General features: G+C 41.5%; 1 protein-coding gene and 1 long non-coding RNA gene across 3 annotated transcripts; both read right to left on the bottom strand.

Annotated features, from left to right (window-relative positions):
• Nucleotides 1-6555: 6555 nt before the first annotated feature.
• LOC103700047 (NAC domain-containing protein 83-like) lies at nucleotides 6556-9038 on the bottom strand. Its single transcript, XM_039122968.1, has 3 exons — nucleotides 7854-9038; nucleotides 7408-7691; nucleotides 6556-7316 (listed from the first exon to the last, which is right to left on the bottom strand). The coding sequence occupies exons 1-3, from the start codon at nucleotides 8008-8010 to the stop codon at nucleotides 6831-6833; spliced, it is 927 nt and encodes a 308-aa protein (XP_038978896.1). The 5' UTR covers nucleotides 8011-9038; the 3' UTR covers nucleotides 6556-6830.
• Nucleotides 9039-11065: 2027 nt separating this feature from the next.
• On the bottom strand, nucleotides 11066-13208 carry LOC103711758. Of its 2 annotated transcripts, XR_005510200.1 has the most exons (4): nucleotides 12563-13208; nucleotides 12052-12431; nucleotides 11577-11949; nucleotides 11066-11466 (listed from the first exon to the last, which is right to left on the bottom strand). It is a non-coding gene; the product is annotated as an uncharacterized LOC103711758 (long non-coding RNA). The 2 variants fall into 2 exon arrangements; XR_604832.4 differs by having other exon boundaries at nucleotides 11066-11949; nucleotides 12563-13171.
• Nucleotides 13209-26695: the final 13487 nt, after the last annotated feature.

Genomic DNA, 26695 nt, shown 5'->3' with positions numbered 1-26695 from the left:
TGAGTAAAACAATATTTCATTAACTTGTTTTCCTTACTTTCTCAACCTTTAGAATTATGGTGGACCAGAAATCTTATTTTATGGGATCAAAAATTTACACTAACCGCCTTTGTGATCCCAACTAGTGAATTTAATCCATCTTTTCAATTCCTCGGGTTGATCAAATTTTTTTTATTGTTCCTTGCGCTACCAAAATTTTGCAAACTATTTCATTTCCCAAGTCAGTCGCTTTGTTAGCCTTCGTGGCTCGTTTAATTGCTTCTCTTTTTACCACTTGACCTATAGATTTCAGATTTTGACTCATAAAACTTTAACTGGTCCCTTCCTACAACTGACCTGACAACTAGCATGATCCACTGTGCAGCCTCTATCTGTTTTTTTTCTTTATTTTAGACATTATGTAGCCCATTGATCAACAAAGATTATTTTCCCTAGTCATTTACGTAGTAAATGATTTTCCCATTGAGATGCAACAAAGATTTCTTTGAAATTCTCTTTCCCTAGTCATTTACGTGACTTTTCATTTGTGATCTTTTTTGTGTCTAAAACAATTGAGTGTGACCTTTTGTGTCTAAAACAACTGACAACTCCCACTTTTCTGCGTACTGTTACTACAATGGAATTAAACATTGGTGACTCTACTTCCATCAGCCTTGCATGAGTCACCCAACAAATCCTTCAGTCTCAAATTTCTAACTTATCCACAATTTCCACTGATCATATTGCATCAAGGAAGAGCTGCTAATATCAGCTCGTTGCTCCTCACAACTTCAAGATAATCATGATTTGTGCATCAATCTTTATGCAAGTTTTGTCTTCAATGATGTCGCATCATCTAAAATGATTACCATGAGATGTGACTATCTTCCTTTCCAAGCAGCATCATTAATCCTCATCTCCAGTTAGTCTAAAATGTCTGGAATTACTGCAATGGATGTATACTTCTACATATCTTGCTTGCCGGTCTACTTGCTGATAATATAGCTCGTCTTCTAGTCCACTACATTGTCAGGTGATTAATTAGCAAGCTGACTTAGGACCAGCCAAAATTAATCCCATAATCATGAAATTCTATGTTGTAGAGGTCACTAATCTAAAGGTTGATTTGCTCATAAACACTTGCTTTAGCCTCCTTCAGCAGCCAAAGATCACTTGCATTTAAATCTATCAAGTCTATCACAAGAAATTGTACTTGTTCAGTTGTTTGGCAAGCTTACAGATCATGCAGAGTGTCCAAACATAAGATGTGCATGACATTTCTATTAATTAAATATAGAACTAGATCCAGATAGACCCAAAGTGTATTGTATAGAAAAGAAACTAAACTAATACAAGTGGATGGAGAAGGTGGCACATCAGCTGAAACAATTTCAGCAAGATGTTCATGACCTATGTGGGGCCTCATTGTCTCTGTCTCATCACAATTAGTTTCTTGATACACCAACCATGGGCAAAAGCCGAATGAGAAAATGGACTCATGATCAGTATGTTAGTTAACTTTAAAAAGTTTTCTACCCAAAAGTTGGCTAAGAGGGTTTGTATCCATATCAGGAACTCACTCATACAATATATTTGATGTCTTGGCCCATATTATCTCAGCTAAAATAAATTGATATATCATGAAACATAAGCCAATAAAAAAGGATCTCACCCAGTTATGGTTCCGGCAATCTGGTATCCTAAGAGGGGTGAACTGAAGGCAGTCCTGGCCATCGTTTTCCGAACTGACCTGAATCGGGCAGGCATGGGGTCCTGGGAGAGGCGAACTGAGGACAATCCTAGGAGAGGTCATTCAAGACCTCGGTGCTCACCCGGTTCAGGTTGGTTCGACAGACGATGGTTAGGACTGCCCTCAGTTCACCCCTCTTAGGATACTGGATTGCCGAGACCATAACTGGGCAAATTGGGCAATTCGGCCTGTACTAAACCAAACCGACACAAAATCAGAATGGTTGTCCATTCAGGTCGGCTCAACTTATAAAAACCTTCCAATCCTTCTCAATTGCACCCACCCTCTTCTCCCCTCTTCGACACCAACCGACACTATCGCCTTCAAACCAAAGTTCTAAATTCCATGGGATGGGGATGTCCCAATTTGCCCATGGAATAGGATGCATCGCCATTCCAAAATTCCGACACTTAGGACAAGCAATGGCCAAGGATATGCCGATCGAAATGTTGGGACAATAGTGGGACAGTCTTGTCCCGACACTCAAAATGGTACCCTATCCTAGTGTCCTACAGTACATTCCAATGGGATTTGAGACCATGCTTCAAACAACGCCGAAGACGATTTGTCATCCTGACGCTGCAGATGATGCTATCATCCTCAATCGACATTGAAGATGACACTGCCACCCTCAATCGACGACATGGAGGCCCTCACTGACATGTCAGACCCCGGTCTATGGCTAGGATTAGGATTCGAGGCTTCTGACTACCGTTGTAGATGAGGTAAGTCCTGGTCTTTCTCTCTTTTCCCTCCCTCCTCTCTGTAAGCCGTCTCTCTCCCTTCCTATCCTTCTCTCTCTCCCCCTCTCCATAAACCCTATACCTCTCCCTCCCTCCCTCCTTCTCGTTCTTCCTCCCTCTCCTCCCTCTCCCTCTCTCCAATTCGGTACGCCTCAAATCAGTACGGTACATACCGGTACCATACCAAATCACTTGCCGGCTGGTACAACCAAAGATAGCTGAATCGGTACCGGTAGGTGTACTGGTTGGCACTGATAGCTCTAGTTCGGCTTGGTTCATGCATCCAAAGCCCTAAAAAAAATTTGGAACTACGGCTGGTATGGGCTAGTTCGGGCCGGTATGGGCTAGTTCGGGCCGGTAAGGCCCGATAGCGACCGGTACGGGCCAGTACTGCTTTTTAACGCCAAATCAGACCGGTTCGGTACGGGCTGACCTAGTCGGTATAGGCCGGTTCAGCATTCCTTAGGTAACCCACAATACCTGTCCAGTGAACCCTGGTCCTAATTTGTGTCTTCGGGGCTTCTGACTACCGTTGTAGATATGGTAAATCCTGATCTTTCTCTCTCTTCCCTCTCTCCTTTCTGTAAGCCATCTCTCTCCCTCCCTATCCTTCTCTCTCTCCCCCTCTCCACAAACCCTCTCCCTCCCTCCCTCCCTCCCTCTCGTTCTTCCTCCCTCTCCGCCCTCTCCCTCTCCCCAGTTCGGCACGCCCCGAATCAATATGGTACATACCGGTACCATACCAAATCACTTGCCAGCTAGTACAACCAAGGATCGTCGAACCGGTACCGGTAGGCGTACATGCATCCAAAAGCTCAAAAAAAATTTGGAACCAGTACGGCCGGTATGGGCCAGCTCGGGCCGGTAAGGCCCGATACCGACCAGTACGGACCAGTACTGCTTTTTAACGCCAAACCAGACCAGTCAGAGCCGGTACCGGTTCGGTATGGGCTGAACCGGCTGGTACGGGCCAGTTCAGCATTCTTTGGGTACAACCCACAATACCAGTCCAGTGAATCTTGGTCCTAATTTGTGGCTTTTTTTTTATACAATGGCTGCCCCAGAACTTTAACCTGCATCATTATGCTTGTCGGCCTAAATATTTTACCATTATACCAACCAATGACCCCTTTAGAGCATAAACCATTATCATTTCAAAATAACAACCTTAGATTTCCTAATCAGTCCACCATTTTAAATAACTTTTGTTGTTAAAGTTAAAACTAGTGTTGTTAAATGCTAATTAGTCTCAAATTTACTATATTTGCCAAGATTTCATTTTTAGCGGTCCTAACATACCTATTAAGATCCAGAAATATCTTTGCCTTTCCTTTTTTGGCCTAAGTTTCCATAACCGTGATAAGCTGATATCTCGATCCATCTTTCTCAGCCACACGCTGAGATGGCGAAGATCTCCAAATTTCAAAACTATGAAGCAAGCAAAGACATAAGCAGAAAAATCGAGTATGAAAATGAATAGCAATATCAAATGGAAAATTCCCGATTGCTTAGCAAAAATGCAATTGCCATTAGATGTAAAAATATTGAAGGGAGAGTATAAGAAACTAAAGTGAACCAACATAGAGGCATCAAAAGCCCTATACTCAAATCCACCAATGACCAATCTGTACTTTCAGGACCTACATCCGGTCAACACACAGCAAAAGTGGGAGGTAGCAGGAGAATAGGCAACACTCCATGTGAAATAAAATTGGCCCAGGAATGGATTGTAAGATCAACAAATTTGGAAGCTGTCGAGTTATTAAGTAATAGAAGCACTAGATGTGCTAGAAGACTGATCCACTTAAGAGGCCAAATGGGGAAGTAATTGTATAGGGTTATGGACAACCTTTTTCTTGGCTAGCTTAAAACAAGCACCAATTATGTGTTTTGTGGCTCTGTAATAGCACTTTTAAGAAGTCAGCAGTGGGTTTAGCATAACTGCCATGGTAAGCAGGCCTCTTACCAACAACAAAGAACTAGTAATAAACTTGGCAAAAGATGGTCTATAGATGAAGAGTCAAAAAATAAAGAATCTGATTTCAGATCAACTTGAACACCACTCAAAAAATGCAGTAGAAAGAATAATTTGGGGTGGTATGGCAAATACAGCTTTTCAAGTTGATTGCCATGATAAAATAGTTCTTGAGCTCCTTCCAAAGCTGAAAAAGCATTCAAAAATTGTTTACGATTTGAATGATGCCAGGTAACCTATTTTTCCTTTTCTTGACTAGGTAGTTATTTATTTCTTGTTCTTTATACCTGAAAAGCATGTACATTCAATTATCCTAAGCTAGTTAATGAAATCTCCATTTTTTTTCCAAATTAGCCACTTTCTCTAAAGGATCATCTGAATCTTGGAGAGAAGATATCAAGAGTTCAAGAGGTTGCTTGGGGAAGATAATATAGATTATGCTACTTACAGCTAATATCAAGAGGAAACACCCTACTCATAGATTGCACTAATTCAAGAGGATTGAGTACTTTGAGATTTAGAAGATGCAGGCTGGCCTAGTTCTATCAATCTCTTGTCAATTGGAACCTAATTTCTATGTTGTCAAATGAAATGGGTTATGTGTGCCTTGGGGATGCCAGGGTTGATTCTGTGATAGACATTAATTCTTCCATAGACATCATGAGGTTTATGAAATTTAATTTCCTACCTATACATGCAAGAGTAAAATGGCTACATCCGAGATATGTCATCCCCGTACTGAACCCCGTACCGTTACCACTTTGTTACTGTATAGGTACACCTGGTATGGGGGTCGGTTCGGTGTACCGAGTGTCGGTAAGCCTCCCGTATCGCGTACCGATACTGAACTGATATAGTACGGTACGGTATGACATACCTTGGCTACAAATGATTAGCCCTTTGGTGTGTTTTGATGCTATGGATGCTGCAACAAGTAGAATCATCTCTGTAAATATCCCAAGAACATCAAGATGGAGAGCATCAGTTGGTGGAGTTGGAGCAATCCAAATTTCAAATCAGCTCAAAATTACTTAAGGTCATCATTAGCTCTGAAAATGATAAGAGTGCAAACCTTGATTTGCTGTACCGATCGATACCGATGCGTATCGACCGTATCTTACCATACTGATACATGGTATGGGAGGAGTATCGAGTGTCGGTATAAAGAGCTATCTCATGTACCGGGCGTACCGATCTATAATAGGATGGTACCTATATGGGGACCGGAACAAAGGTGGCGAACCTTGATGCAAACAACTTATGATAACTTTCTTTGGTTCAATTTCTTTCTTTTTGCCAAGCGAAAGGGGCAAAGTCAAATAGATTTATTGTCCTCTAACAGCTGTATTTCTCCAGAATAAGGAATTAGTGTATCATAAGGAGGAACCTATGCATCTATCATGTGTTTATTGCTTTAATCATTAAAGTGAGAATCGCAAGTGAGCAAGACAGAGTTCCATTGCCCTATCCATCAACTTTCATATCCTTGTTTTCTTTCATTTCTGTTATGATCTCTCTCTGAGTTTATAACATCATTTCTTTCTATGTAAAGTCTCATTCGGACTCCAAATCTACTGCCCTCAGCATATCCAAAGTAAGAAGGGATCGGGACACCACATGAAACATTTTTCATAAGATTTCTTTTTCAAAATAATTATTTTCTAATCATGGAAACTAGTCAATCTTCAATATCTACTTGTTTTAGTGTCATTGCTTCCCTGGGCATCCAAAGCCAGATGGCACAGATATATTAGATGCCAGCGACTCTTGATTGCTGCATGGAATTGGAACCGTGCATGAAAATTTTCAGAAGATTAGTTTTTCGTAATGATTATTTCCTAATCATGGAAACCTATCAATCTGCGACGTTTGCATGTTCCAGCTCGTGGAGGCTATAGTCAAAATTGTGGATCCTTTCTCTAACTTTGCAGTCAAATATCCATAAGGAAGGCTAAGGCATTACGGTGCAGGGATATGGTAAACTTGTCACTACTTTCAGCCATACAAATTATGGCACATTGCCCTTGTTTGCAGAAGGATGATTGATGCAAAGATGCACATGGAACAGATATTGAAAAAACCCAAACTGCATGTGAAAAGAGCATTAGAACTATAGTTCTACAAATCACAATACAGACTAGTTGAGTAGCAAGGAACAGGATAGAAAGACAAACAGCTAACTTGCTGATAAATTGCAATACATTCAATTTAATTTACCATACTGGGTATATTACAACATTAGTGTATCCCAGGCTGAGTTTCATTCCTACACTTTCCTTTGTTGTGTACAAAATAAACTTACATAATGCCAAAAATTTAATCCTTGGACCCTATCTTAGATAACCTGCTAACTGTTTACTTCCCACTAGTTTCATCACTCCTCTTAGCAGAACCAGTTTACACCTTGCTCACCAAGTTGAGCATTACTGGGTGGAGCAGCTTGAATTGGCAGGGGAAGCCAAGCTGTATCCTCCTCCAAGTTGGGGAAATCTTGTTGAATCAAATTACAAAAACTTTCAAGCTCTTCAGGGTTCTTTGTGATCCAGTCACAAGAAAAAGGAGCAGGTGGTTGCTCTGGAGGACTGTCTTCAATGCCAGTGCCAGGGACAATATGTGAATCACCAAATGGTAGGAGAGATCGATCCACTCCAGTGCCACCGCTGGACAAAAGGGCTGCAACTCGGGAAAAACCAGGGATATCCGTGACCGTGTCATGTTGGAGGTGTGTGAAGTCTGGTAGCAGACCAGCAGCATTGCCAGGCTCCTCCTGTTCTGCTTCATTGTCTTCTTCACTGGAATCATCACTGGCCTCATCATCCTCAGCTGTATTCCCTTTATGATGGATCTCGCACAGCACCCAATCACTTCCCTACAAAAGAATTAATACGCAAAAGAATGGCGTATGAATAAGATGGAGTGGTGTCAGGTAGTACGAAAGAAAGGCATGAGATCAATCCTACTTGGTTTGCAGTTGGCTGATGCTGCTTGGATTCCTCGGAAAGACGATACTCTTTCATGATCCAACCAGTCTTCTTAGACCTGCCGTTGCCCTCATAGTAGGTCAAGGTTTTATATACCCCACCAGTGTATTGTCCACCATCCGTAAGAACTGGCTTGTCTCCGGCGCTGCAAATCCAGTGGCCTCCATTCTTGACCCTGCGATCTCTATGCTTTTTGTTCTTGGACCTCTTATCCAACTTGGTGAAGAAGTATCTACTCTTTATCCTCGTATTTGGAAAACGCTCTGCAAAGAATCAAGAATCAAGAATCAAGAATCAAGAATCAAGAATCAAGAATCAAGAATCAAGATCCTTCTTTCATCGTTTGAAAGGAAAAAACAAAGAAAGAATTGAAAGCGAGCAAGATGTATATCTTGGCTAATAAGAGAAGAGAGAATAGGAGTTACTATGGAGGACTGCTGGCTGGTGGTTGTAGAGCTCGACTTCCTTGATGATGTTGGTGGGAAGGGGTTTGCCGGAGTCCTTTTCTTTGAGGTACTCGATGAGTTCCTCCATGGTGGGAAGAAACCTATACCCTCGGGGAAACTTCTCCTTCTCTCCCATATCAGTCTTTCTGTTAATCTGCGCTCCAAGATTGCTCCAATCCCGAACAGAGAAGTGTCTCTGTAAATAGAAGGAGAAGAATAAGGAGGAGAACAAGAAGTAGAAGAAGACCGTTATGATTCGAGCGCTTTTCTCCCAATCTCAGTCGGCTTCCAGATTTTAAACCCTCAAAACCACGCGTTTATAATACGCTCAAGATTTCTTTTGTTCCTCCCAGCGTATTAAGTTTTCTTGAAACCCAAAACAGAGCTACAATGGACGCTAACAACGGCTAATTTTCCCAGGGTGCAGCTGTTATACGGTTTTCCGTACAGATGTTATACGATTTTCCCCCCAGCGATCAGCGCAGAGCTTAATCCGCAAATAATGGGAGATACGCATATAACGGTTATTTTTTCCGGTTGTTATTTAACTGTCAAAAAACGGAACCAACCTGGGGACTCCTGTTAGCCCCCGAACAAAAAGTAAGGCCACGGTTTGCTGGAATTGAGGGAACTGGGGCGTGGGCCCTCACAAGCTTCGTCTTAGATTAAAGAACGTGTAATTGTGTTCTTATCTTTCTATCACCTTGCGTGTATAATTTTATCAGTGTATCTATCTAAGACATGGGCTTTCGGAAAAAATGCCGAACCTAATTGTTATTGTCCCTGGAGAACCAAGAACTGGCTTGCTCTGTGTGGGAGGCACAGGGTGATTTGGATGAACCTTCAAAAATATGCCAAGATGGAGTGAATTGACTTTGATTTGGGAATGTGGCTTTTGGGCCATTTTCAGTAGTCGAAGATAAGTTCTGTGGCCTCGTAAATTGGTAATGATAAATACGAACGGAAGTTTTATCGATCTGGCTCAGGAGATCAAACTTTATCTGATCCAGAAAGATACAAAATAAGTTAGGCAATTAGGGGGCTGCTTTGGATTTGAGCCACACTAAAAGTGTTTCAAAAATAAAGATCAAATTAAAACATAACCTTGAAACCGTAGGATAAAGATCAAAGTGAAACTTGTTGAAGTGGTCTACTTTGAAAAGATGACCATACTATATATGCATGATAATCATAATTCTATCATCGTTACTTAATTTCCACAAAAAAAATACTTCTCCTTAGCTCATAGCAATGACAGTTTATCATATTTAGAATGTAGAAGCTACACCTTGATTGAGCAATGAGGTCATATCAAACATTCATCAATTTTAATGATACACTTGTACATAATCAATTGAAAATATAACTATGAGTGAAGAATAAATATGAACTGTCTATTTATTTATATATCACATTAGGCCGGATTTTACTTAGGTTGAAAATGAAACCTAACCCAACCATACTTCAGCTCAAGTGAAATTTGTCAGCCGAAGCATAGTCCAAAGTTTATATCTCAATCCAATAGTATCCAATATACGGGTTGGGCGGCTAGGTTTAGTTGAACCCAATCCAAATTGCACTATTATATTTGATCCTATCATCGCTCCCTTTAGTACCATCAAAGATTTAAGTTCCAGGCTGGATGTACTCAAGTTAGAGTTATATGAAATGCCGTTTCTACCACACACAAAAAAAAAAAAAAAAAAAAAAGATTTAAGTTCCAATAGGATAGCAGGGCATTCCACCATCCTATGTGTTCGAACAGTGTCAACACAGGACCGCGACGAGATGGAGATAATCCCTATCCTGAGTGTCGAGATGCAGTATATCTTGTTCCAAGCAAAAATCACAATAGTTGCTTCCCCAAACTATGAATCCTTACTGAGTCATTATAAAATACCAATTCTTTTTGAGCGCTAAGATATAAAAATATAGATATCCACTTATAATCATCAAATAGTAGCATCTAAACAATAAAGAAAAGAATATATTATGTATATGGCTTATTGCATATTTAACTTTTGAAAATCACTATTTACATGTACACTCCTTGAATTTTTGTAATGACTCCCCTACCATTACATATTTTAATAATGATGTAAATAAATAATTGTTAATAAGATGAGCTTATTAAGCATGCTGTTGATTTGAGTCATTAGAGCTAGGCAACAAAAACAAGAAAGAGTATAAAAGTATACTAAATAAAGCCTTGATCAAATGATCCAATATTCATATAATATATTGCATGTAAAATCAAATATATTCATGATTTATCAAGCCAAGCTAAGCTCAATAAATTATTGGCTCAGATTGAAATTAATTTAAAGTTTCGCTTTGCTCATTCAAGCTTGGTTTGTTTAGCCTAAATATAACTTAATTTGAACTTTTTTTCAGCTGAACACAAGTCGATCTCAAGCTGCTCGATACGGCCCTAGATAGGGATGGTATAACCCAACCCATAAATTGGACCCAACCTGATCATATTTGTGCGAGGTTTGGGTCAAGGATTCTTCAATTAAGTCATGCATGGGTCAATTTTTTTGACTTGAACTTTAAATGCGTTGGCTGCGAGTCAAAACTTTGACTTGACTTGGGTAATAAGGGTTTCGATCTATTGGGACTAGAAAAATTTAAATTCAGTTAAATCATGATATTAACCAAGAGTTTTCTAAGTGTCTAGTCACTTTTAACAATAATTCTTTAATCATTCTAGAAACGAGCGGATAAGAATTTTAACAGCAAGATTTGATATGTTAGGTTGGTCCATTAAGTATTCAACCTTGCCAAATAGATTGGATAGGGTCAAATGCATAATTTAGGATTATAGATGATCCAAGAGGGCTGTGGACTAGTTTGGCTATGTCTAGATGTGGTCTTGGAGTAAGATCTATCATATCTAGTACTCGATTATGAACAAAAACTTTCAATATCGTAATTTCTCATACGACATTTGTTTTCACTGTGCCAGACGCCAAAATGATGAAGCTCTCGATGAGCACCACAAGAGTGCAAGCACCCTCAAGGGATTCTCTACATGCAACGGAGGTTGATCTATGATGATGTTTAAACCTCAAAATAGATAGATCAAAATAAAAAATTTCTTTTCGAGTAAAATTTGAATTAGTGTACCTTCTAATTCAAGAGGAGAAGGACAACAAGATTGAAACAAAGTTTATGTAAAAATTGAGATCTAACTCCAAGAAAATTTTAGTTTTTTGTGATTATTTCTAGTAGTAATAACTATCTAAAAAAAGTTACAATCTCTTCTATGTAGAAAAGGAATATTACCTGAATTCTATAAGAACGGACCTCAATAATAATAAATAGGGGAGAATCTAATAGTTTTATCTATCTCTAAGATTAGATGAATGAATGTCTACCCATGGGCGGATATGGATTGAGCGGTCTTGACTCGGTCTGATATCATATTAGACATTGGCAAAGAAGGTTTGTGTGAATCCTGCCAGCACCAATAAATTTGATGGGGGCCTTTCCAGAGACGGTCCTGATGATTCCATCTTCTATCAATGAAAAAGGTGAAAGTACTTGCCAGAAAACATCAAAATAACCGTGCTGGCACCCCAATATCTCGCTGCACCCAAAGCTTGAATTAGGGCCTCAGACAATATTATGAACAAATTTTACTATGGCCTTAATGTTATCTTCAGCAAATTTAAACCCAAACTGCTGCTTAAAGCTTACGTTCTGATCACTGTTTGGTAACACCCAGGCACTGAAAAAAGCCGAAGTATCAATGAAAAGATATCCATTGATGTTAATGTGGATACCCTACAAATACTTGGTGGAACAGATTTTGTGTGCAACTGCCTCGACATTTTCTGCAATGGAACTCCCAACTGTTTTGAACTAGTAATTTTGAACCAATTTCCAAGCAAACGGAATATAATGGAACTCGCAGCTGGTGAAATCGGCAAAATCTTATACAACAGCAGGAAAGATGCTTCATGTTTGCATGTTTGCTGAGAAATATGGCAGGTTCCACCAGCCCGGATCAAACGTAGACTGCTCCAAAGTATCAAACGTGGCTTGAATGCTGAATGAATCAGAAAGAACCCTGGGTGCAGTTTGAAAGCACCAGTAACTTTTGAGGTGAAGCCCATGGGTCAAGAAAACACAATATTTTAAAGGAAATGAGATAAATATTTCGGTGTCCTACTTTTTGGGGACTCCCATTCAGTAATAAGATGCAATGGATGCTGGGATATGGTTCAGTTTACATCCATTTACTGGCTTCTGCTTTCAAAATATACCAAAACCAAATGCAGGTCAATGACATTTGACAGTTCACAAACTCAAACATGTACATCTCTAGGACAAAAGGCACAAGAAGATGACCAAACCCATAAAAGCGACTCTATTTGCAAATAATAAAAGTCAGAGCACGAAATAATGATCAAATGGTCATATGAACAAAACAGCAATGTATGCATATATATTCATGCAAAGGATGGTACACCAGTCTGAACAGAAGACCATTCTCTCCCCAGTCTGAACAGAAGACTGCTAAATCTCTCCTAATGCTTTCTGGATGTCTTTCTGTAGATTACAAACCCAAAGAGGGAACAAAATTAAGCAAAATACGTAAATGACGGGGAACCAGGAAAGAAAACAGAATCTTGTGTGTTTGTGTCTGCCGAGAGAGAGAGAGAGAGATGGCAAAAACAAACCTCAATGGACAATGGGGCAGTTGTTGGCCCATATCGGCCAATCACTTTGCCCTCCTTATCGACTAGAAACTTGGTAAAATTCCACTTTATTCGAGAACCCAATATACCAGTTTTGCTTGCTTTAAGAAATTGATAAACTGGCTCTGTGTCTGAACCATTTACTCGAACCTGTACGAGTGACATAAGCAACAAAGAAAAGAAAAACCATATAACTAGTAAGAGAACATAATGGAGAAGCCAGCCATGCGGTATATCAGCCATTATATGTGTGCAAATGGACAAATGAATACAGAAGCAAATAAGTTGGTTCACATGTAATCCGATCGTTATATTTATTTGGTCAAATTTGGATCAGATCAGGTCCTAGATTACCCAGCAGCAGCAAAAACATGCAATCTAATATTGTGCTCAAATCATATTACCCAAATAGACCATAAAGTGCCAACATGAAGCCCCAGCATCCGTGGGTAAACATGTTTTAGATTCATACTAGTGGATTTCAATAATATACTGAAGGCAATAATTTGTGCCACCAAAAGGTGCCTCAATTGGAACCTCAGCTTCTAATATAATCAGCAGCCTCCTAGGGATTCTTCTGTTTCTGTATTGGCTTACTATTGTAGCATCTTGTCAAGGCAACATGTTGGTACAGAGCCCATCAGATACCGATGACAAACTGATAGTTGGATGCACCACATTGCCAAAAAGGATTATATTTTTCCTTGCACTCTGTATTTTCACTAAGGTGCTTTGTCCATTCACATTACAATGTTCATTGCTTTGATTTCATATTAGGATTGCCACATAACGCATCATCCCAGCAGGTTTCAGGGGCTAGGACCAGCTTTTTACAGAGTTGTTTCACTTACTTTTCTCTCTGCCCGAGTTTTGGATTATTCTTCGTTACAATACCAGAAATAGATGTTAAAGTCGATCATTTTAATTGATTATCATCTGTCATTTGGATTCTAGATAGCCTATTAAAATATATTCACATAATTTGAAGCATTACTTATTCAACCGATTAGGTTTGTTTCCAATCCAATTCGCTTCAGTTTCCAGCATTGGAACTGCTTATGACCATCAAAACATAATGCAACATTCCTATCATCCGTCAAGATCCGCCAAGCATAAAGCAACATTCCTACCATCCGTTGAACATAATGCAACATTCCTATCATCAATTGAACATAATGCAAAATACCTAACACCAATATCCTTTTCCTTAGTTGCATTGTTTACTTTGAGGTTCTAAGCTTTTCTAGGTACAAATTTGTGCTCTTTTGGCCTTGAAGCCTTTGAGCTGCTCCTTGTTGGTCTTTTCAGTAGCTGAATGAATTCTCTCTGAAATTATTTCTTGAGTTGCATTGTTTATTTTGAGGTCTTAAGCTTTTCCAGGTGAAAAAATTTGTTTCTTTTGGCCATGAATCCTTTGAACTGCTCCTGATGGTCTTTTCAGTAGCTGAATATATCCCTTCCAGTGTTGTAGGAACTTCATTCAACCTTTGCTACCCTCTCGTCCAGTCCAATTAGAGCAACAAAGACATGCTTTCCATCGTCCCATTTATATTTTGGTCTCAGATCCCCTCACAAGATATGGTATAAAATTATAATAAAATTGGCCCTATGGGAGTTCGACTCACCCCATATTTCATTAACTTGTTTTCCTTACATCTTTTCTCAACCTTTAGAATTAAAGTGGACCAGAAATCTTATTTTACGGGATCAAAAATTTATACTAGCCGCCTTTGTGAATTTAATCCATCTTTTCAATTCCTCGGGTTGATCAAATTTTTTATTGTTCCATGCGCTACCAAAATTTTGCAAACCATTTCATTTCCCAAGTCAGTCGCTTTGTTAGCCTTCATGGCTTGTTTAATTGCTTCTCTTTTTACCACTTGACCTATAGATTTCAGATTTTGACTCATAAAACTATAACTGGTCTATTCCTACAACTGACCTGACAACTAGCATGATCCACTGTGCAGCCTTTATCTGTTTTTTTATTTGTTTTAGACATAATGTAGCCTTAGACCTTCTAGATTTCGTAGTAATGATTATTTTCCATTGAGATCCAACAAAGATTTCTTTGAAATTCTCTTTCTCTGGTCATTTATGTGGACTTTTCATTTGTGACCTTTTTTGTGTCTAAAACAATTGAGTGTGACCTTTTGTGTCTAAAACAACTGAAAACTCCCACCTTTTCCGTGTACTGTTACTACAATGGAATTAAACATTGGCGACTCTACTTCCATCAGCCTTGCACGAATCACAGAACAAATAGTAGGGACACAGACCACCGTTTCCAGCATGTATATAGGCGTCGCCGGCGTGCATAGCACTTCGGCCACCCTAGTTTTATTTTTCTTGTGTATTTTCATTTATTTCTTATGTATTTTCGTCTTTTATTAGTTGCTGGCTTGTTTGACTGTATTTAGCTAGTATAGTGACCCATGATGTTGTTGGATCATGGGTAGTTACATGATCATTTGTGGGGATCATGGGTAGTTGCATAGGGGGCTATATATGGCACCCCATATCTACTGTTTGGGTAGAGTATTTTGGAATGAAAACTTTGTCTTGACATCTGGTGGACTCCAGAACTTCCCTCCCCTCCCCCTTTTCTATCTTATTTTCTTCCCTAAATCTCCTGCCCCGCATCAGTTTGGTATCAGAGCCAGCCAGGGCTTTGCCTCTGTGCCAACGCCCTGATCCTGTCAGCCTATTTCCCTCCTGACTCCCTCTCGGTACACCAGTAGCCGTCCTAATCCCCAAAGGCCTGGTGTATGGACAGGCTGCCCCTGCTTCGTATGCCGCACGAGTTCTTCACGAAAGACTTTGCACCACGGACGCCGGAGCATGATGAGTGTCGACGACCAGCGCACAGTGTGAAGAAGAGGGAGAGTCTTACGTCTCTGTTCACCTCCCTCTCGATCGGCTATCACCAGAAGGAGCAAGGAGAGGTTTCTTCTTCTCTGATCTCTCCAACCAGTCAGGGGGCTTGCAACCAATTGCCGTCCATCCCAGCAGGCCACAGGGTCCGCTCGGCAATTGTAGCCGCAGAGCCCGGTACCACCTCCCGAAACCGTCGGGAGGTTGAAGAAACACCAGTTAACGGGTAAGTCCCTCACCCGTTACCAGTTCACTAGCCCGGATCCGCCCCCCCCCCCAAAAAAAAAAAAAAAGAATTGCACGTGAGTTGCATGTGCCCCAACCCACGTGAGACACACGTGCTTCATCGCACGTGAGTCGCACAAGCTAGTCAAAAAAAAAAAAAGAAGAATACCTCTTCTTCTTCACGACCGGCCGCCCACAGAGCCGCCGCTGGCAGGTCGCTGCGTTCCCCTTTGCTGCCGCCTCTCCTCTTCGCCGCCAGGCCATCCTCATCCGTCGACGCCACTCACCTCCGCGACCGCCCACACTGCTGCCTCGGTCACACCGCCACCCCTTTCCCCCCCTTCATCTTCTCCGCTGCCTCCACCCTCCACCACCCTTCGAGTCCACACTGTTCTTCTCCCTCCCAGCTCACCGAGACCTTCTTCCCCCCATACCTCATCTCTAAAAACCCTAATCCCCTTTCTTCTTCCCCCTCTCATCTCACCAAGACCCCTTCTTCCTCTGTGCCGCCACCTCCGACTTCCGTCGCCGACTCCATCCTCCGCCTTCGCCGACCCCCTCGCTCCCCAAAACGAGGGATCCCACCCTCCGACATCGCTCCTCTTTCACTCTTCCCCCCCCCCCCGGTGTCTCCCTCAGATCTTCTCCCAAACACACAGAGGGATCTGAAGCCATCCAGAAGCTTCGGGTCCCATCTAGCGCTTTTGATTTCGGGCGAGCGGGCCGACCCCAGCCTTCGGCCCGTTATCACGCAAGCTTTCGTGGGCCTGATTTTCCGACTTCTACAATTGGATCCAGACCCTGCAACGTGTTGGGCTTCCACAACGATACCCGCAGTCGACCGTTTTCCAGCAGCATCTTCTACAAATCGTTGGGCTCCGGTTCTGCATCCTACACTCTGACATCCAAACTCTTCCACTGAATCAGATCCGTAAGAAAAGGTTGTATATTTCCTTTAAATAATTTTTCTGCCTTTCCCTATAAACTAGTTTATCTTTAGATTGTTATTGCTTTCACTTCATGTTGTCGGTTTGAGATAGAACCTTAACTTTATAAGAGCCTGTGCCCCTTGAAAACACATATTGAGCCTTACAAATTATTTTCAAATCCTCAAAAGGCAACTAGGAAATTTTACTTGAATCTAGTGAAGCCCTAATCAATTTGAAGGACCCACTTTCTTTAGATTAACCTGCGAAGATTTTGCATGACCCAGACCAAGGTTAGCAGTACCTAAGGTCCTGATATTTTGTTATCACCTGTGCTAATTCGAAAGTAACCGAGACTATGTCACAGGTCTTTTATTCAAGATTGTTGATTTTATTCTGAATGTTAATTATATATCTAGGATTTTTGAATTCTAGAGTATGACAACTCGCAGCGGTACATCTTACTCACATGAGATGTCGACCAACCCAAACCAACAGGTGTTAGATGCCATAGCAGCATTAGAAACCAGATTAGGGGCAAGAATCACTGACCTTGAAACTAGGCTGAACACTCGCTTGACTATGGCTGAAAATTCAATCACCAACCTCCAAGTTACTCACAACGATGGAGAGTCTGAACTTGGTGAGTTTGAACCGCCCTGCCCCAGAGGCCTCGGGCCACAACACCAAAGGGACTATCTAAGAGCACGTGAGACACCAGATGAGCATGTAATGCGCAGTATTAAGATCGATGCACCAAGTTATGATGGTCGTCTCGACCCAAAAGTCTTCATTGACTGGCTCGCTGATATGGACCATTACTTTGAATAGTATAATCTATCTGAAGATCGCAGAGTTCGTTTTGCAAAAATGAAGCTCACTGGTCCTGCAAAGTTGCATTGGAACACAATAGAAAATATGCTTGCTAGAGCTAGGCAACCCCCTGTGGTACAATGGGATGAAATGAAGGAGAAGTTAAAAGAAAAATATCTCCCAACATCCTATAAGAGTCGCCTGTTAGATCAGTGGCAACGACTGATTCAAGGAAACAAACCTGTGTCTGAATACATCGCTCGCTTTGATGAGTTCTTCATGCGATGCGATGCACGCGAGAGTGTGGAATTGACCCTTTCTAGGTTTAGGTCCGGATTGCGAGATGATTTACAAAAAGAGCTTATTCTACGCGAGGTCAATTCATTAGAACATGCCTATCAACTTGTCCAAGACATCGAGCGTTATACTAATAAGACAACCTTTAGGCGATTTGATCTTAAAGAGGCCAATCATAAGTTTACCCACGGTAGTCAAACCAACACTTGGGGTAAGCCTAATATTAGAACTCAAGCGACAGAGTCCCCAAAAATTAATGATCAAAAGAATAAGGGAATTTTAAGTGAACCACACAAAATTTCTCGAGATCAGTGCTACAGATGTTTTGGTTTTGGGCATAGAGCTAGTCAATGTCCTACTAAGAAAACACTGGTCATCGAAGAAGATAGAAATGATGAAGAGGATGAGTTGGTCTATGAACCAGAGATAGACCCTGAAGAGTCAGATGAAGGTGAGGAACCCGGCTCACTTGAGGGTTCCACTCCTTTAGGTGTAGTTAGGTGTGTCCTTACACAACCTAAGCAAGAAGATGATGACTGGAGGCGTCGATCCATATTTCACACCTATATCAAATGTAGGGAACATAGCTGTAAGGTTATTATCGACAGTGGGAGTAGTGTCAATGTTGTATCCACAAGAACTGTCAAGAAGCTACGGTTAAAAACAGTGCCTCACCCTAACCCTTATAATGTGTCTTGGATGGATAAAACCGCTATACCAGTCACTGAGCGTTGTCTAGTCCAAATCAACTTTTCTGAATATAATGATAAGGTCTGGTGTGATGTTATTTCCATGGACGTTGGACACATCATCCTTGGTAGACCATGGCTTTATGATTTGGATGTGACCATTTATGGCAAATCCAATTCCTGTTCTTTTGTTCACCAAGAAAAGAAAATTCGACTAAACCCTTTGCCTCCTAGACCTTCTATTGCTGGAAAGAAGGATGTAAAGGTTGAAAAGCACCTCCAAATCATTAGTCCTAAGGAATTTGAGAAAGCAGCAGCCCAAGAATCCATAGTCATTGTGTTAGTGTCCAAAGAAGTTAACCCTGATTTTCAAATAGATTTTTCGAAGGAAGTTCATCATGTTCTGGAAAAATTTAAGGATCTCTTTCCTGAGGACCTTCCTGATGAGCTTCCCCCTATGCGTGACATTCAGCACGCCATAGATTTGATTCCAGGGGCGACTCTCCCGAACTTGCCTCATTATAGACTCAATCCAATTGAACATGTTGAATTAAAACGGCAAGTTGATGAACTACTCCAAAAAGGGTTCATCCGAGAGAGTCTTAGCCCGTGTGCGGTGCCTGCGCTTCTAACGCCAAAAAAAGACGGCACGTGGAGAATGTGTGTGGATAGCCGGGCAATTAATAAGATAACGGTTAAATATTGGTTTCCAATACCACGATTGGATGACATGCTTGATATGATGGCAGGTCCCACTATCTTTTCCTAAATTGACCTTAAGAGTGGTTACCACCAAATCCGTATCCGCCCAGGTGATGAATGGAAAACAGCTTTCAAAACCAAGGATGGGTTATACGAGTGGCTAGTCATGCCCTTTGGATTAACAAATGCACCTAGTACATTTATGCGAATTATGACCCAAGTGCTAAGACCTTTCATGGGTAAATTCCTTGTAGTCTACTTTGACGATATCTTAATTTATAGCAAAAACAAGGAACAACACCTTGAGCACCTACGTTTGGTTTGCAATTCACTAAAAAAAGAAAGCCTATATGCGAATCTTAAGAAGTGTTCATTTATGACTGATCGTGTAATCTTCTTAGGATTCGTTGTTTCTTCTGAGGGTGTTTCAGCAGACCCACAGAAGGTCCAAGCTATTCTTGAATGGCCCGAACCTACTACATTATTTGAGGTGCGAAGCTTCCACAGCCTAGCCACCTTTTATAGGAGGTTCATCAAGAATTTTAGTACGATCACTGCACCGATTACGGATTGTATCCGGAAAGGTGAATTTCATTGGACCGCTGCGGCCTCAAGGGCATTCCAAGAGATCAAGACTAGAATGACTGAAGCCCCGGTAATGCGCCTCCCAGATTTTACTAAAGTTTTTGAAGTCTCTTGTGACGCATCTGGTATAGGTATAGGTGGTGTCTTAAGCCAAGAAAAACATCCTATCGCATACTTCAGTGAGAAGCTGAATGATGCCAAACGAAAATATTCCACCTATGACAAAGAATTTTATGCAGTTGTACAAGCGCTGCATCACTGGCGTCACTATTTGCTACCTCAGGAGTTCGTATTATATTCCGACCATGAAGCTTTGAGGTACTTAAATTTCCAAAAGCGATTGAGTTCACGACACGGAAAGTGGGCTGAATTTCTTCAAGAATATACCTTCGTGTTGTGTCACAAAGCAGGTATTGACAACAAAGCAGCTGATGCCTTAAGCCGACGTGTAGCATTACTTTTTTCAGTAAGCATAAATGTTACTGGATTTGAACGTATGATTGACGATTATGCAACTTGTCCAGACTTCGCTGAGATCTATGCGAGCGTCTTAGAAGGTTACACCAGGGACAATAGTGATTACCTTGTGGTTGATGCCTTTCTGTTCCGAAAAAACGAGCTATGTATCCCTCAAACATCCCTTAGAGATTTTCTTGTTTGGGAACTTCATGCGGGAGGAATAGCCGGCCATTTTGGTAGAAATAAGACCATTGATATGGTCGAACAAAGATTTTATTGGCCTAATTTAAAACGGGATATTGCAAAAATTGTTAGTCAGTGTCGTACTTGTCATCTATCCAAACAACGCAAACAAAACACTGGTTTATATACCCCCCTTCCTGTCCTAGATCGTCCTTGGCAAGACATTAGTATGGATTTCGTGCTAGGATTGCCAAAAACTAGAAGTAAGCATGATTCCATTCTCGTGGTAGTGGATCGGTTCTCTAAGATGGCACATTTTCTACCCACTTCCAAGACTTCTGATGCCTCCAAAGTTGCGAGGATCATCTTTGATGAGGTCGTTAGGCTCCACGGGCTTCCAACATCGATAGTGACTGATAGAGATGTCAAATTTGTTAGTTATTTTTGGAAGACCCTCTGGAACTTTATGGGTACTAAGCTTAAATATTCCACAGCCTATCACCCTCAGACAGACGGGCAAACTAAGGTGGTCAACCGCAGTCTAGGAAACCTTCTACGATGTTTAGTGGGTGACCACCCAGGTAATTGGGATCTTCTTCTATCCATAGCTGAATTCGCCTACAATAGCTCTGTGAACAGGACCTCTGGCTTGAGCCCTTTTGAAATTGCCTTAGGCTATGTACCGCGAAAACCTGTTGATCTTATCCCAGTAGCACCTAACAATAGAATCTCTGAGACCGCTGAATCCTTTGCGCAACACATGCAAAATTTACATAAAGAGATTAAGAAGAAAATTGAAATCAACAATGCGAGATATAAAATGGCCGTTGACTTATGTCGACGTTATCAAGAATTTCGAGTGGGTGATGATGTAATGATCAGAATCAGACCTGAACGGTTTCCACCAGGAGCCGTTAGGAAATTGCACGCCCGAAGTATGGGTCCATACAAAATTCTGAAACGGGTTGGATCTAATGCATATGTGGTGGATATTCCAAGTGATTTTGGGATCAATCCAGTTTTTAATGTAGAAGACTTAGTTGCCTACCGAGGTCCGACAACTATTCCTGTAGACCCACTCAATGAGCCTGACACTGACTGCACATCCAATTTTGAGAACATATCTCCTGCTCCTGCCTTGCCTCCTGTACCTTTTTCTCCGCAGATCACAGACACAGTGGAACAGATTTTGGATGATCAGATTGTTAGTACGCAGAACGATGGTTATCAGCGATACCTGGTCAGATGGCATGGTCGACCTCCGTCAGATGATACTTGGATTAGCAGAGATGAGCTTCAGCGACTTGCTTCAGACCTGTTGGAGCATTACCAGACATCCGTTTCGCCAGAGGCGAACTCTTCTCCGCTGAGGGGAGTTGGTGGGGACACAGACCACCGTTTCCAGCATGTATATAGGCGTCGCCGGCGTGCATAGCACTTCGGCCACCCTAGTTTTATTTTTCTTGTGTATTTTTATTTATTTTTTATGTATTTTCGTCTTTTATTAGTTGCTGGCTTGTTTGACTGTATTTAGCTAGTGTAGTGACCCATGATGTTGTTGGATCATGGGTAGTTACATGATCATTTGTGGGGATCATGGGTAGTTGCATAGGGGGCTATATATGGCACCCCATATCTACTGTTTGGGTAGAGTATTTTGGAATGAAAACTTTGTCTTGACATCTGGTGGACTCCAGAACTTCCCTCCCCTCCCCCTTTTCTATCTTATTTTCTTCCCTAAATCTCCTGTCCCGCATCAACAAATCCTTCAGTCTCAAATTTCTAGCTTATCCACAATTTCCACTGATCATATTGCATCAAGGAACAGCTGCTAATATCAGCTCGTTACTCCTCACAACTTCAAGACAATCATGATTTGTGCATCAATCTTTATGCAAGTTTTGTCTTCAATGATGTCGCATCATATAAAATGACTACCACGAGATGTGACTATCTTCCTTTCTGAGCAGCGTCATTACTCCTCATCTCCAGTTAGTCTAAAATGTCTGGAATTACTGCAATGGATTTATACTTCTACATATCTTGCTTGCTGGTCTAATTTTTGATAATATAGCTCATCTTCTAGTCTACTACATTGTCAGGTGATTAATTAGCAAGCTGACTTAGGACCAGCCAAAATTAACCCCATAATCATGAAATTCTATGTTGTTGAGGTCACTATTCGAAAGGTTGATTTGCTCATAAACACTTGCTTTAGCCTCCTTCAGCAGCCAAAGATCACTTGCATTTAAATCTATCAAGTCTATCATAAGAAATTGTACTTGTTCAGTTGTTTGGCAAGCTTACAGATCATGCAGTGTGTCCAAACATAAGATGTGCATGACATTTCTATTAATTAAATATAAAACTAGATCCAGATAGACCCAAAGTGTTATGCATAGAAAAAGAAACTAAACTAATACAAGCGGATGGAGAAGGTGGCACATCAGCTGAAACAATTTCAGCAAGATGTTCATGACCTATGTGGGGCCTCATTGTCTCTGTCTCCTCGCAATTAGCCTCTTGATACACCAACCATGGGCAAAAGCCGAATGAGAAAATGGACTTATGATCAGTATGTCAGTTAACTTTAAAAAGTTTTCTGCCCGGAAGTTGGCTAAGAAGGTTTGTATCCATATCAGGAACTCACTCATACAATATATTTGATGTCTTGTCCCATATTATCTCAGCTAAAATAAATTGATATATTATGAAACATAAGCCAATAAAAAAGGATCTTACCTAGTTATGATTCCAACAATCTACTGAGAGGGGTGAATTGAGAGCAGTCCTAGCCATCGTTTGTCGAACCGACCTGAATTGGGCGGGCATCGGGGTCCTGGGAGAGAGAACTGAGGACAATGCTAGGAGAGGGTCCTCAGTGTGCCTCTTTCAGGACCTCGGTGCTTGCCTGGCTCAGATCAGTTCGGCAAGCGATGGTTAGGACCAAGGTTCGCCGTATCGGTATCGGTAGGCGTACCAGTCACCTACCGGACTGGTATGGTTTCGTTCGTACTGGAACCGGCCGGTACGAACCGGCCAGCTCTTCCCCGTAGAAGCCGAGGAAGAAGAGAATGAGAGAGAGCGCGGGGGAAGAGAGGGAGGGAGGAGATCTGTGGCTACCGTTGGAGAGCCGCAGAGGGGCGGCGGAGCCCGCTGGGGCGTAGCGAAGGCCGAGGCTGCTGCTTTTTAATTTAGGGATTTTAAGTGAAGTCGGCAAATTCGTTGCCGACTTCACTTAAAAATCTCCAAAAAAAAATTTCGAAACAGGGGACGCGGCCGCGGCTTTTCAGTTTGAGAATTTTAAGTGAAGTCAGCAAATCGGGCACCGACTTCACTTAAAAATCTCCGAATTAAAAAATTTGGAGATTTTTAAGTGAAGTCGGCAACGACTTCCCTTAAAATTCCCAAATTAAAAAGCAGCGGCCTCGGCCTCAGCCTCCGCCGCGCTACCGCAGTCTCCGCCGCCCCTCCGCCCTCCGCCGCGCCACCGCGGCTCTCCGATGACGGCCACAGGTCTCCATCCTCCTCTTTCCGACTCTCTCTCTCTCCTTTTCTTCGTCTTCTTCGTCTCCGGCACAAAACCAGCCCATACCGGTTTCCACGGCTCCACCGTACCGGTAGCTGGCCGGACCGATCCGATACGGCCCGAACCGGCTAGTACGGGCCGGTTCGGCGAACCCTGGTTAGGACTGCCCTCAGTTCACCCCGCTTAGGATACTGGATTGCGGAAACCATAACTAGGCAAATTGGGCAATACGGCCTATACTAAACCGAACCAACACAAAATCAGAATGGTTGTCTATTCGGATCGGCTCAACTTATAAAAACCTTCCAATCCTTCTTGATTGCTCCCACCCTCTTCTCCCCTCTTCGACACCAACCGACATTGTCGCCTTCGAACCAAAGTTCTAAATTCCGTGGGATGGGGATGTCTCAATTTGCCCATGGAATGGGATGAATCGCCATTCCAACATCCCGACACTTAGGACAAGCAATGGCCGAAGATGTGCCGATCGAAATGTTGGGACAATAGTGGGACAGCCTTGTCCTGACACTCAAGATGGTACCCCATCCTAGTGTCCTACAGTACGTTCCAACGGAATTTGAGACCATGCTTCAAACAACGTTGAAGACGATTTGTCGTCCTAACGCTGAAGATGATCCTATCATCCTCAATCGACATTGAAGACGACACCGCCACCCTCAATCAATGCCATGGAGGCCCTCACTGACATGTCAGGCCCCAGTCGATGGTTAGGATTAGGATTCGAGGCTTCTGACTACTATTGTAGATGAGGTAAGTCCTGGTCTTTCTCTCTTCTCCCTCCCTCCTCTCTGTAAGCCCTCTCTCCCTCCTATCCTTCTCTCTCTCCCTCTCTCCATAAACCCTATACCTCTCCCTCCCTCCCTCCCTCCCTCCCTCCCTTCCTTCTCGCTCTTCCGCCCTCTCCTCCCTCTCCCTCTCCCCAGTTCGGTATGCCTCGAATCAATACGGTACATACCGGTACCATACCAAATCACTTGTTGGCTGGTACAACCCACAATACCAGTCCAGTGAACCTTGGTCCTAATCTTAGGCATTTTTTTTACACAATGGCTGCCCTAGAACTTGAACCCGCACCATTATGCTTGTCCGCCCAAGTATTTTACCACTGTACCAACCAATGACCCCTTTAGAACATAAACCACTATCATATCAAAATAACAACCCTAGATCTCCTAATCAGTCCACCATTTTAAATAACTTTTGTTATTAAAATTGAAACTAATGTTGTTAAATGCTAATTAGTCTCAAATTTACTATGTTTGCCAAGATTTTATTTTAGCGGTCCTAACATACCTATCAAGATCCAGAGATATCTTCGTCTTTCCTTTTTTGGCCCAAGTTTCCATAACCATGATAAACTGAGATCTCAGTCCATCTTTCTCAGCCACTCGCCGAAATAGACAAGATCTCCAAATTTCAAAACTATGAAGCAAGCAAAGACATAAGCAAAAAAATCAAGTATGAAAATGAAAAACAATTCAAATGAAAAATTCCCAATTGCTTAGTAAAAAGGCGATTGCCATTAGATGTAAAAACCTTGAAGGGAGAGTATAAGAAACTAAAGTGAACCAACATAGAGGCATCAAAAGCCCTATACTCAAAATCCTCCAATGACCAATCTGTACTTTGAGGGCCTACATCTAGTCAACACACAGCAAAAGTGGGAGGTAGCAGGAGAATAGGCAGCACTCCATGTGAAATAAAAGAGGCCCAAGAATGGATTGTAAGATCAACAAATTTGCAAGCTGTCGAGTTATTAAGTAATAAAAGCACTAAATGTGCCAGAAGATTGATCCACTTAGGAGGCCATATGGGGACGTAATTGTACAGAGTTATGGACAGCCTTTTTCTTGGCTAGCTTAAAACAAGCACCAATTATGTGTTTTGTGGCTCTGTAATAGCACCTTTAAGAAGTCAGCAGTAGGTTTAGCATAACTGCCATGGTAAGCAGGCCTCTAAGCAACAACAAGGAACTAGTAATAAACTTGGCAAAAGATGGTTTATAGATGAAGAGTGAAACAATAAAGAATCTGATTTCAGATCAACTTGAACACCAGTCAAAAAATGCATTAGAAAGGATGAAAAACATTTGGTTCTAGATAATGCGCTGCTTGGAAAGATAAAATACAAATGTCTGACTCCATAGTGATGATTGATGCCATTAGCCCATCATCCCCAAATAGAAATTGTGACTACTGTTCTCTCCTAGTAGGCAGAGAAAATCTTCAGTAAGCTAACACACTGGTAAATGGCTAACCTAACTCCTGAGACCTGAATTGTTGTGAATTGGTCATGTCATAGTTGAATAGGCGGAATAAGTAATTAAGAGATAAGAGTCATTTTAAACCAATTGTCATTATAAAAATTTCAGTCATTCTCTTGAGGGATACTAAAATGAAATATGAATGTGAATCTGCATGTCATGAATCCACAAGTTTGATGAAAACAGAGGAAGCATGGTAATCTCATTGTTCTTTAGGATTGATGCATCTACAGATATGTCAATTAGAGAAGCCAAAAAGTAAAAGAAAACAGGATTGTACATGAGTTCATAACAATGACCCACCAGACAAGCAACAAAAATCCAGGAAACACCGAAAAAATGATGAAATAATGATATTCTAAACATAAAAGCAGCTGATGAAAGCAAAACGCAACATCAGACTACGTACCAAGAAGGGAAGAGATTAAGGCAGCAAGGGAGGGGCGGAGGAAGACTATGTGCAAGAAAAGCCAACTCATCATAAAAAGGACTAGAACAAGTATAAATACATTTAAAAGAAATGACTGATTATAGTAAGGAAATCTTTTC

This window comes from Phoenix dactylifera, unplaced genomic scaffold (genome assembly GCF_009389715.1).
Source record: "Phoenix dactylifera cultivar Barhee BC4 unplaced genomic scaffold, palm_55x_up_171113_PBpolish2nd_filt_p 001913F, whole genome shotgun sequence".
In the NCBI taxonomy this organism is placed as follows: domain Eukaryota; kingdom Viridiplantae; phylum Streptophyta; class Magnoliopsida; order Arecales; family Arecaceae; genus Phoenix; species Phoenix dactylifera.
Note: the sequence above shows the minus strand (reverse complement) of the source record. Positions and strands in the feature narration are given on the sequence as shown.

Coding starts and splice junctions, on each gene's coding strand:
- LOC103700047 (XM_039122968.1), bottom strand. CDS start 8,010: ATGGGAGAGAAGGAGAAGTTTCCCCGAGGGTATAGGTTTCTTCCCACC. Junction 7,692..7,853: donor CCAGCCAGCAGTCCTCCATA/GTAACTCCTATT, acceptor GATTCTTTGCAG/AGCGTTTTCCAAATACGAGG. Junction 7,317..7,407: donor ATCAGCCAACTGCAAACCAA/GTAGGATTGATC, acceptor ATTCTTTTGTAG/GGAAGTGATTGGGTGCTGTG.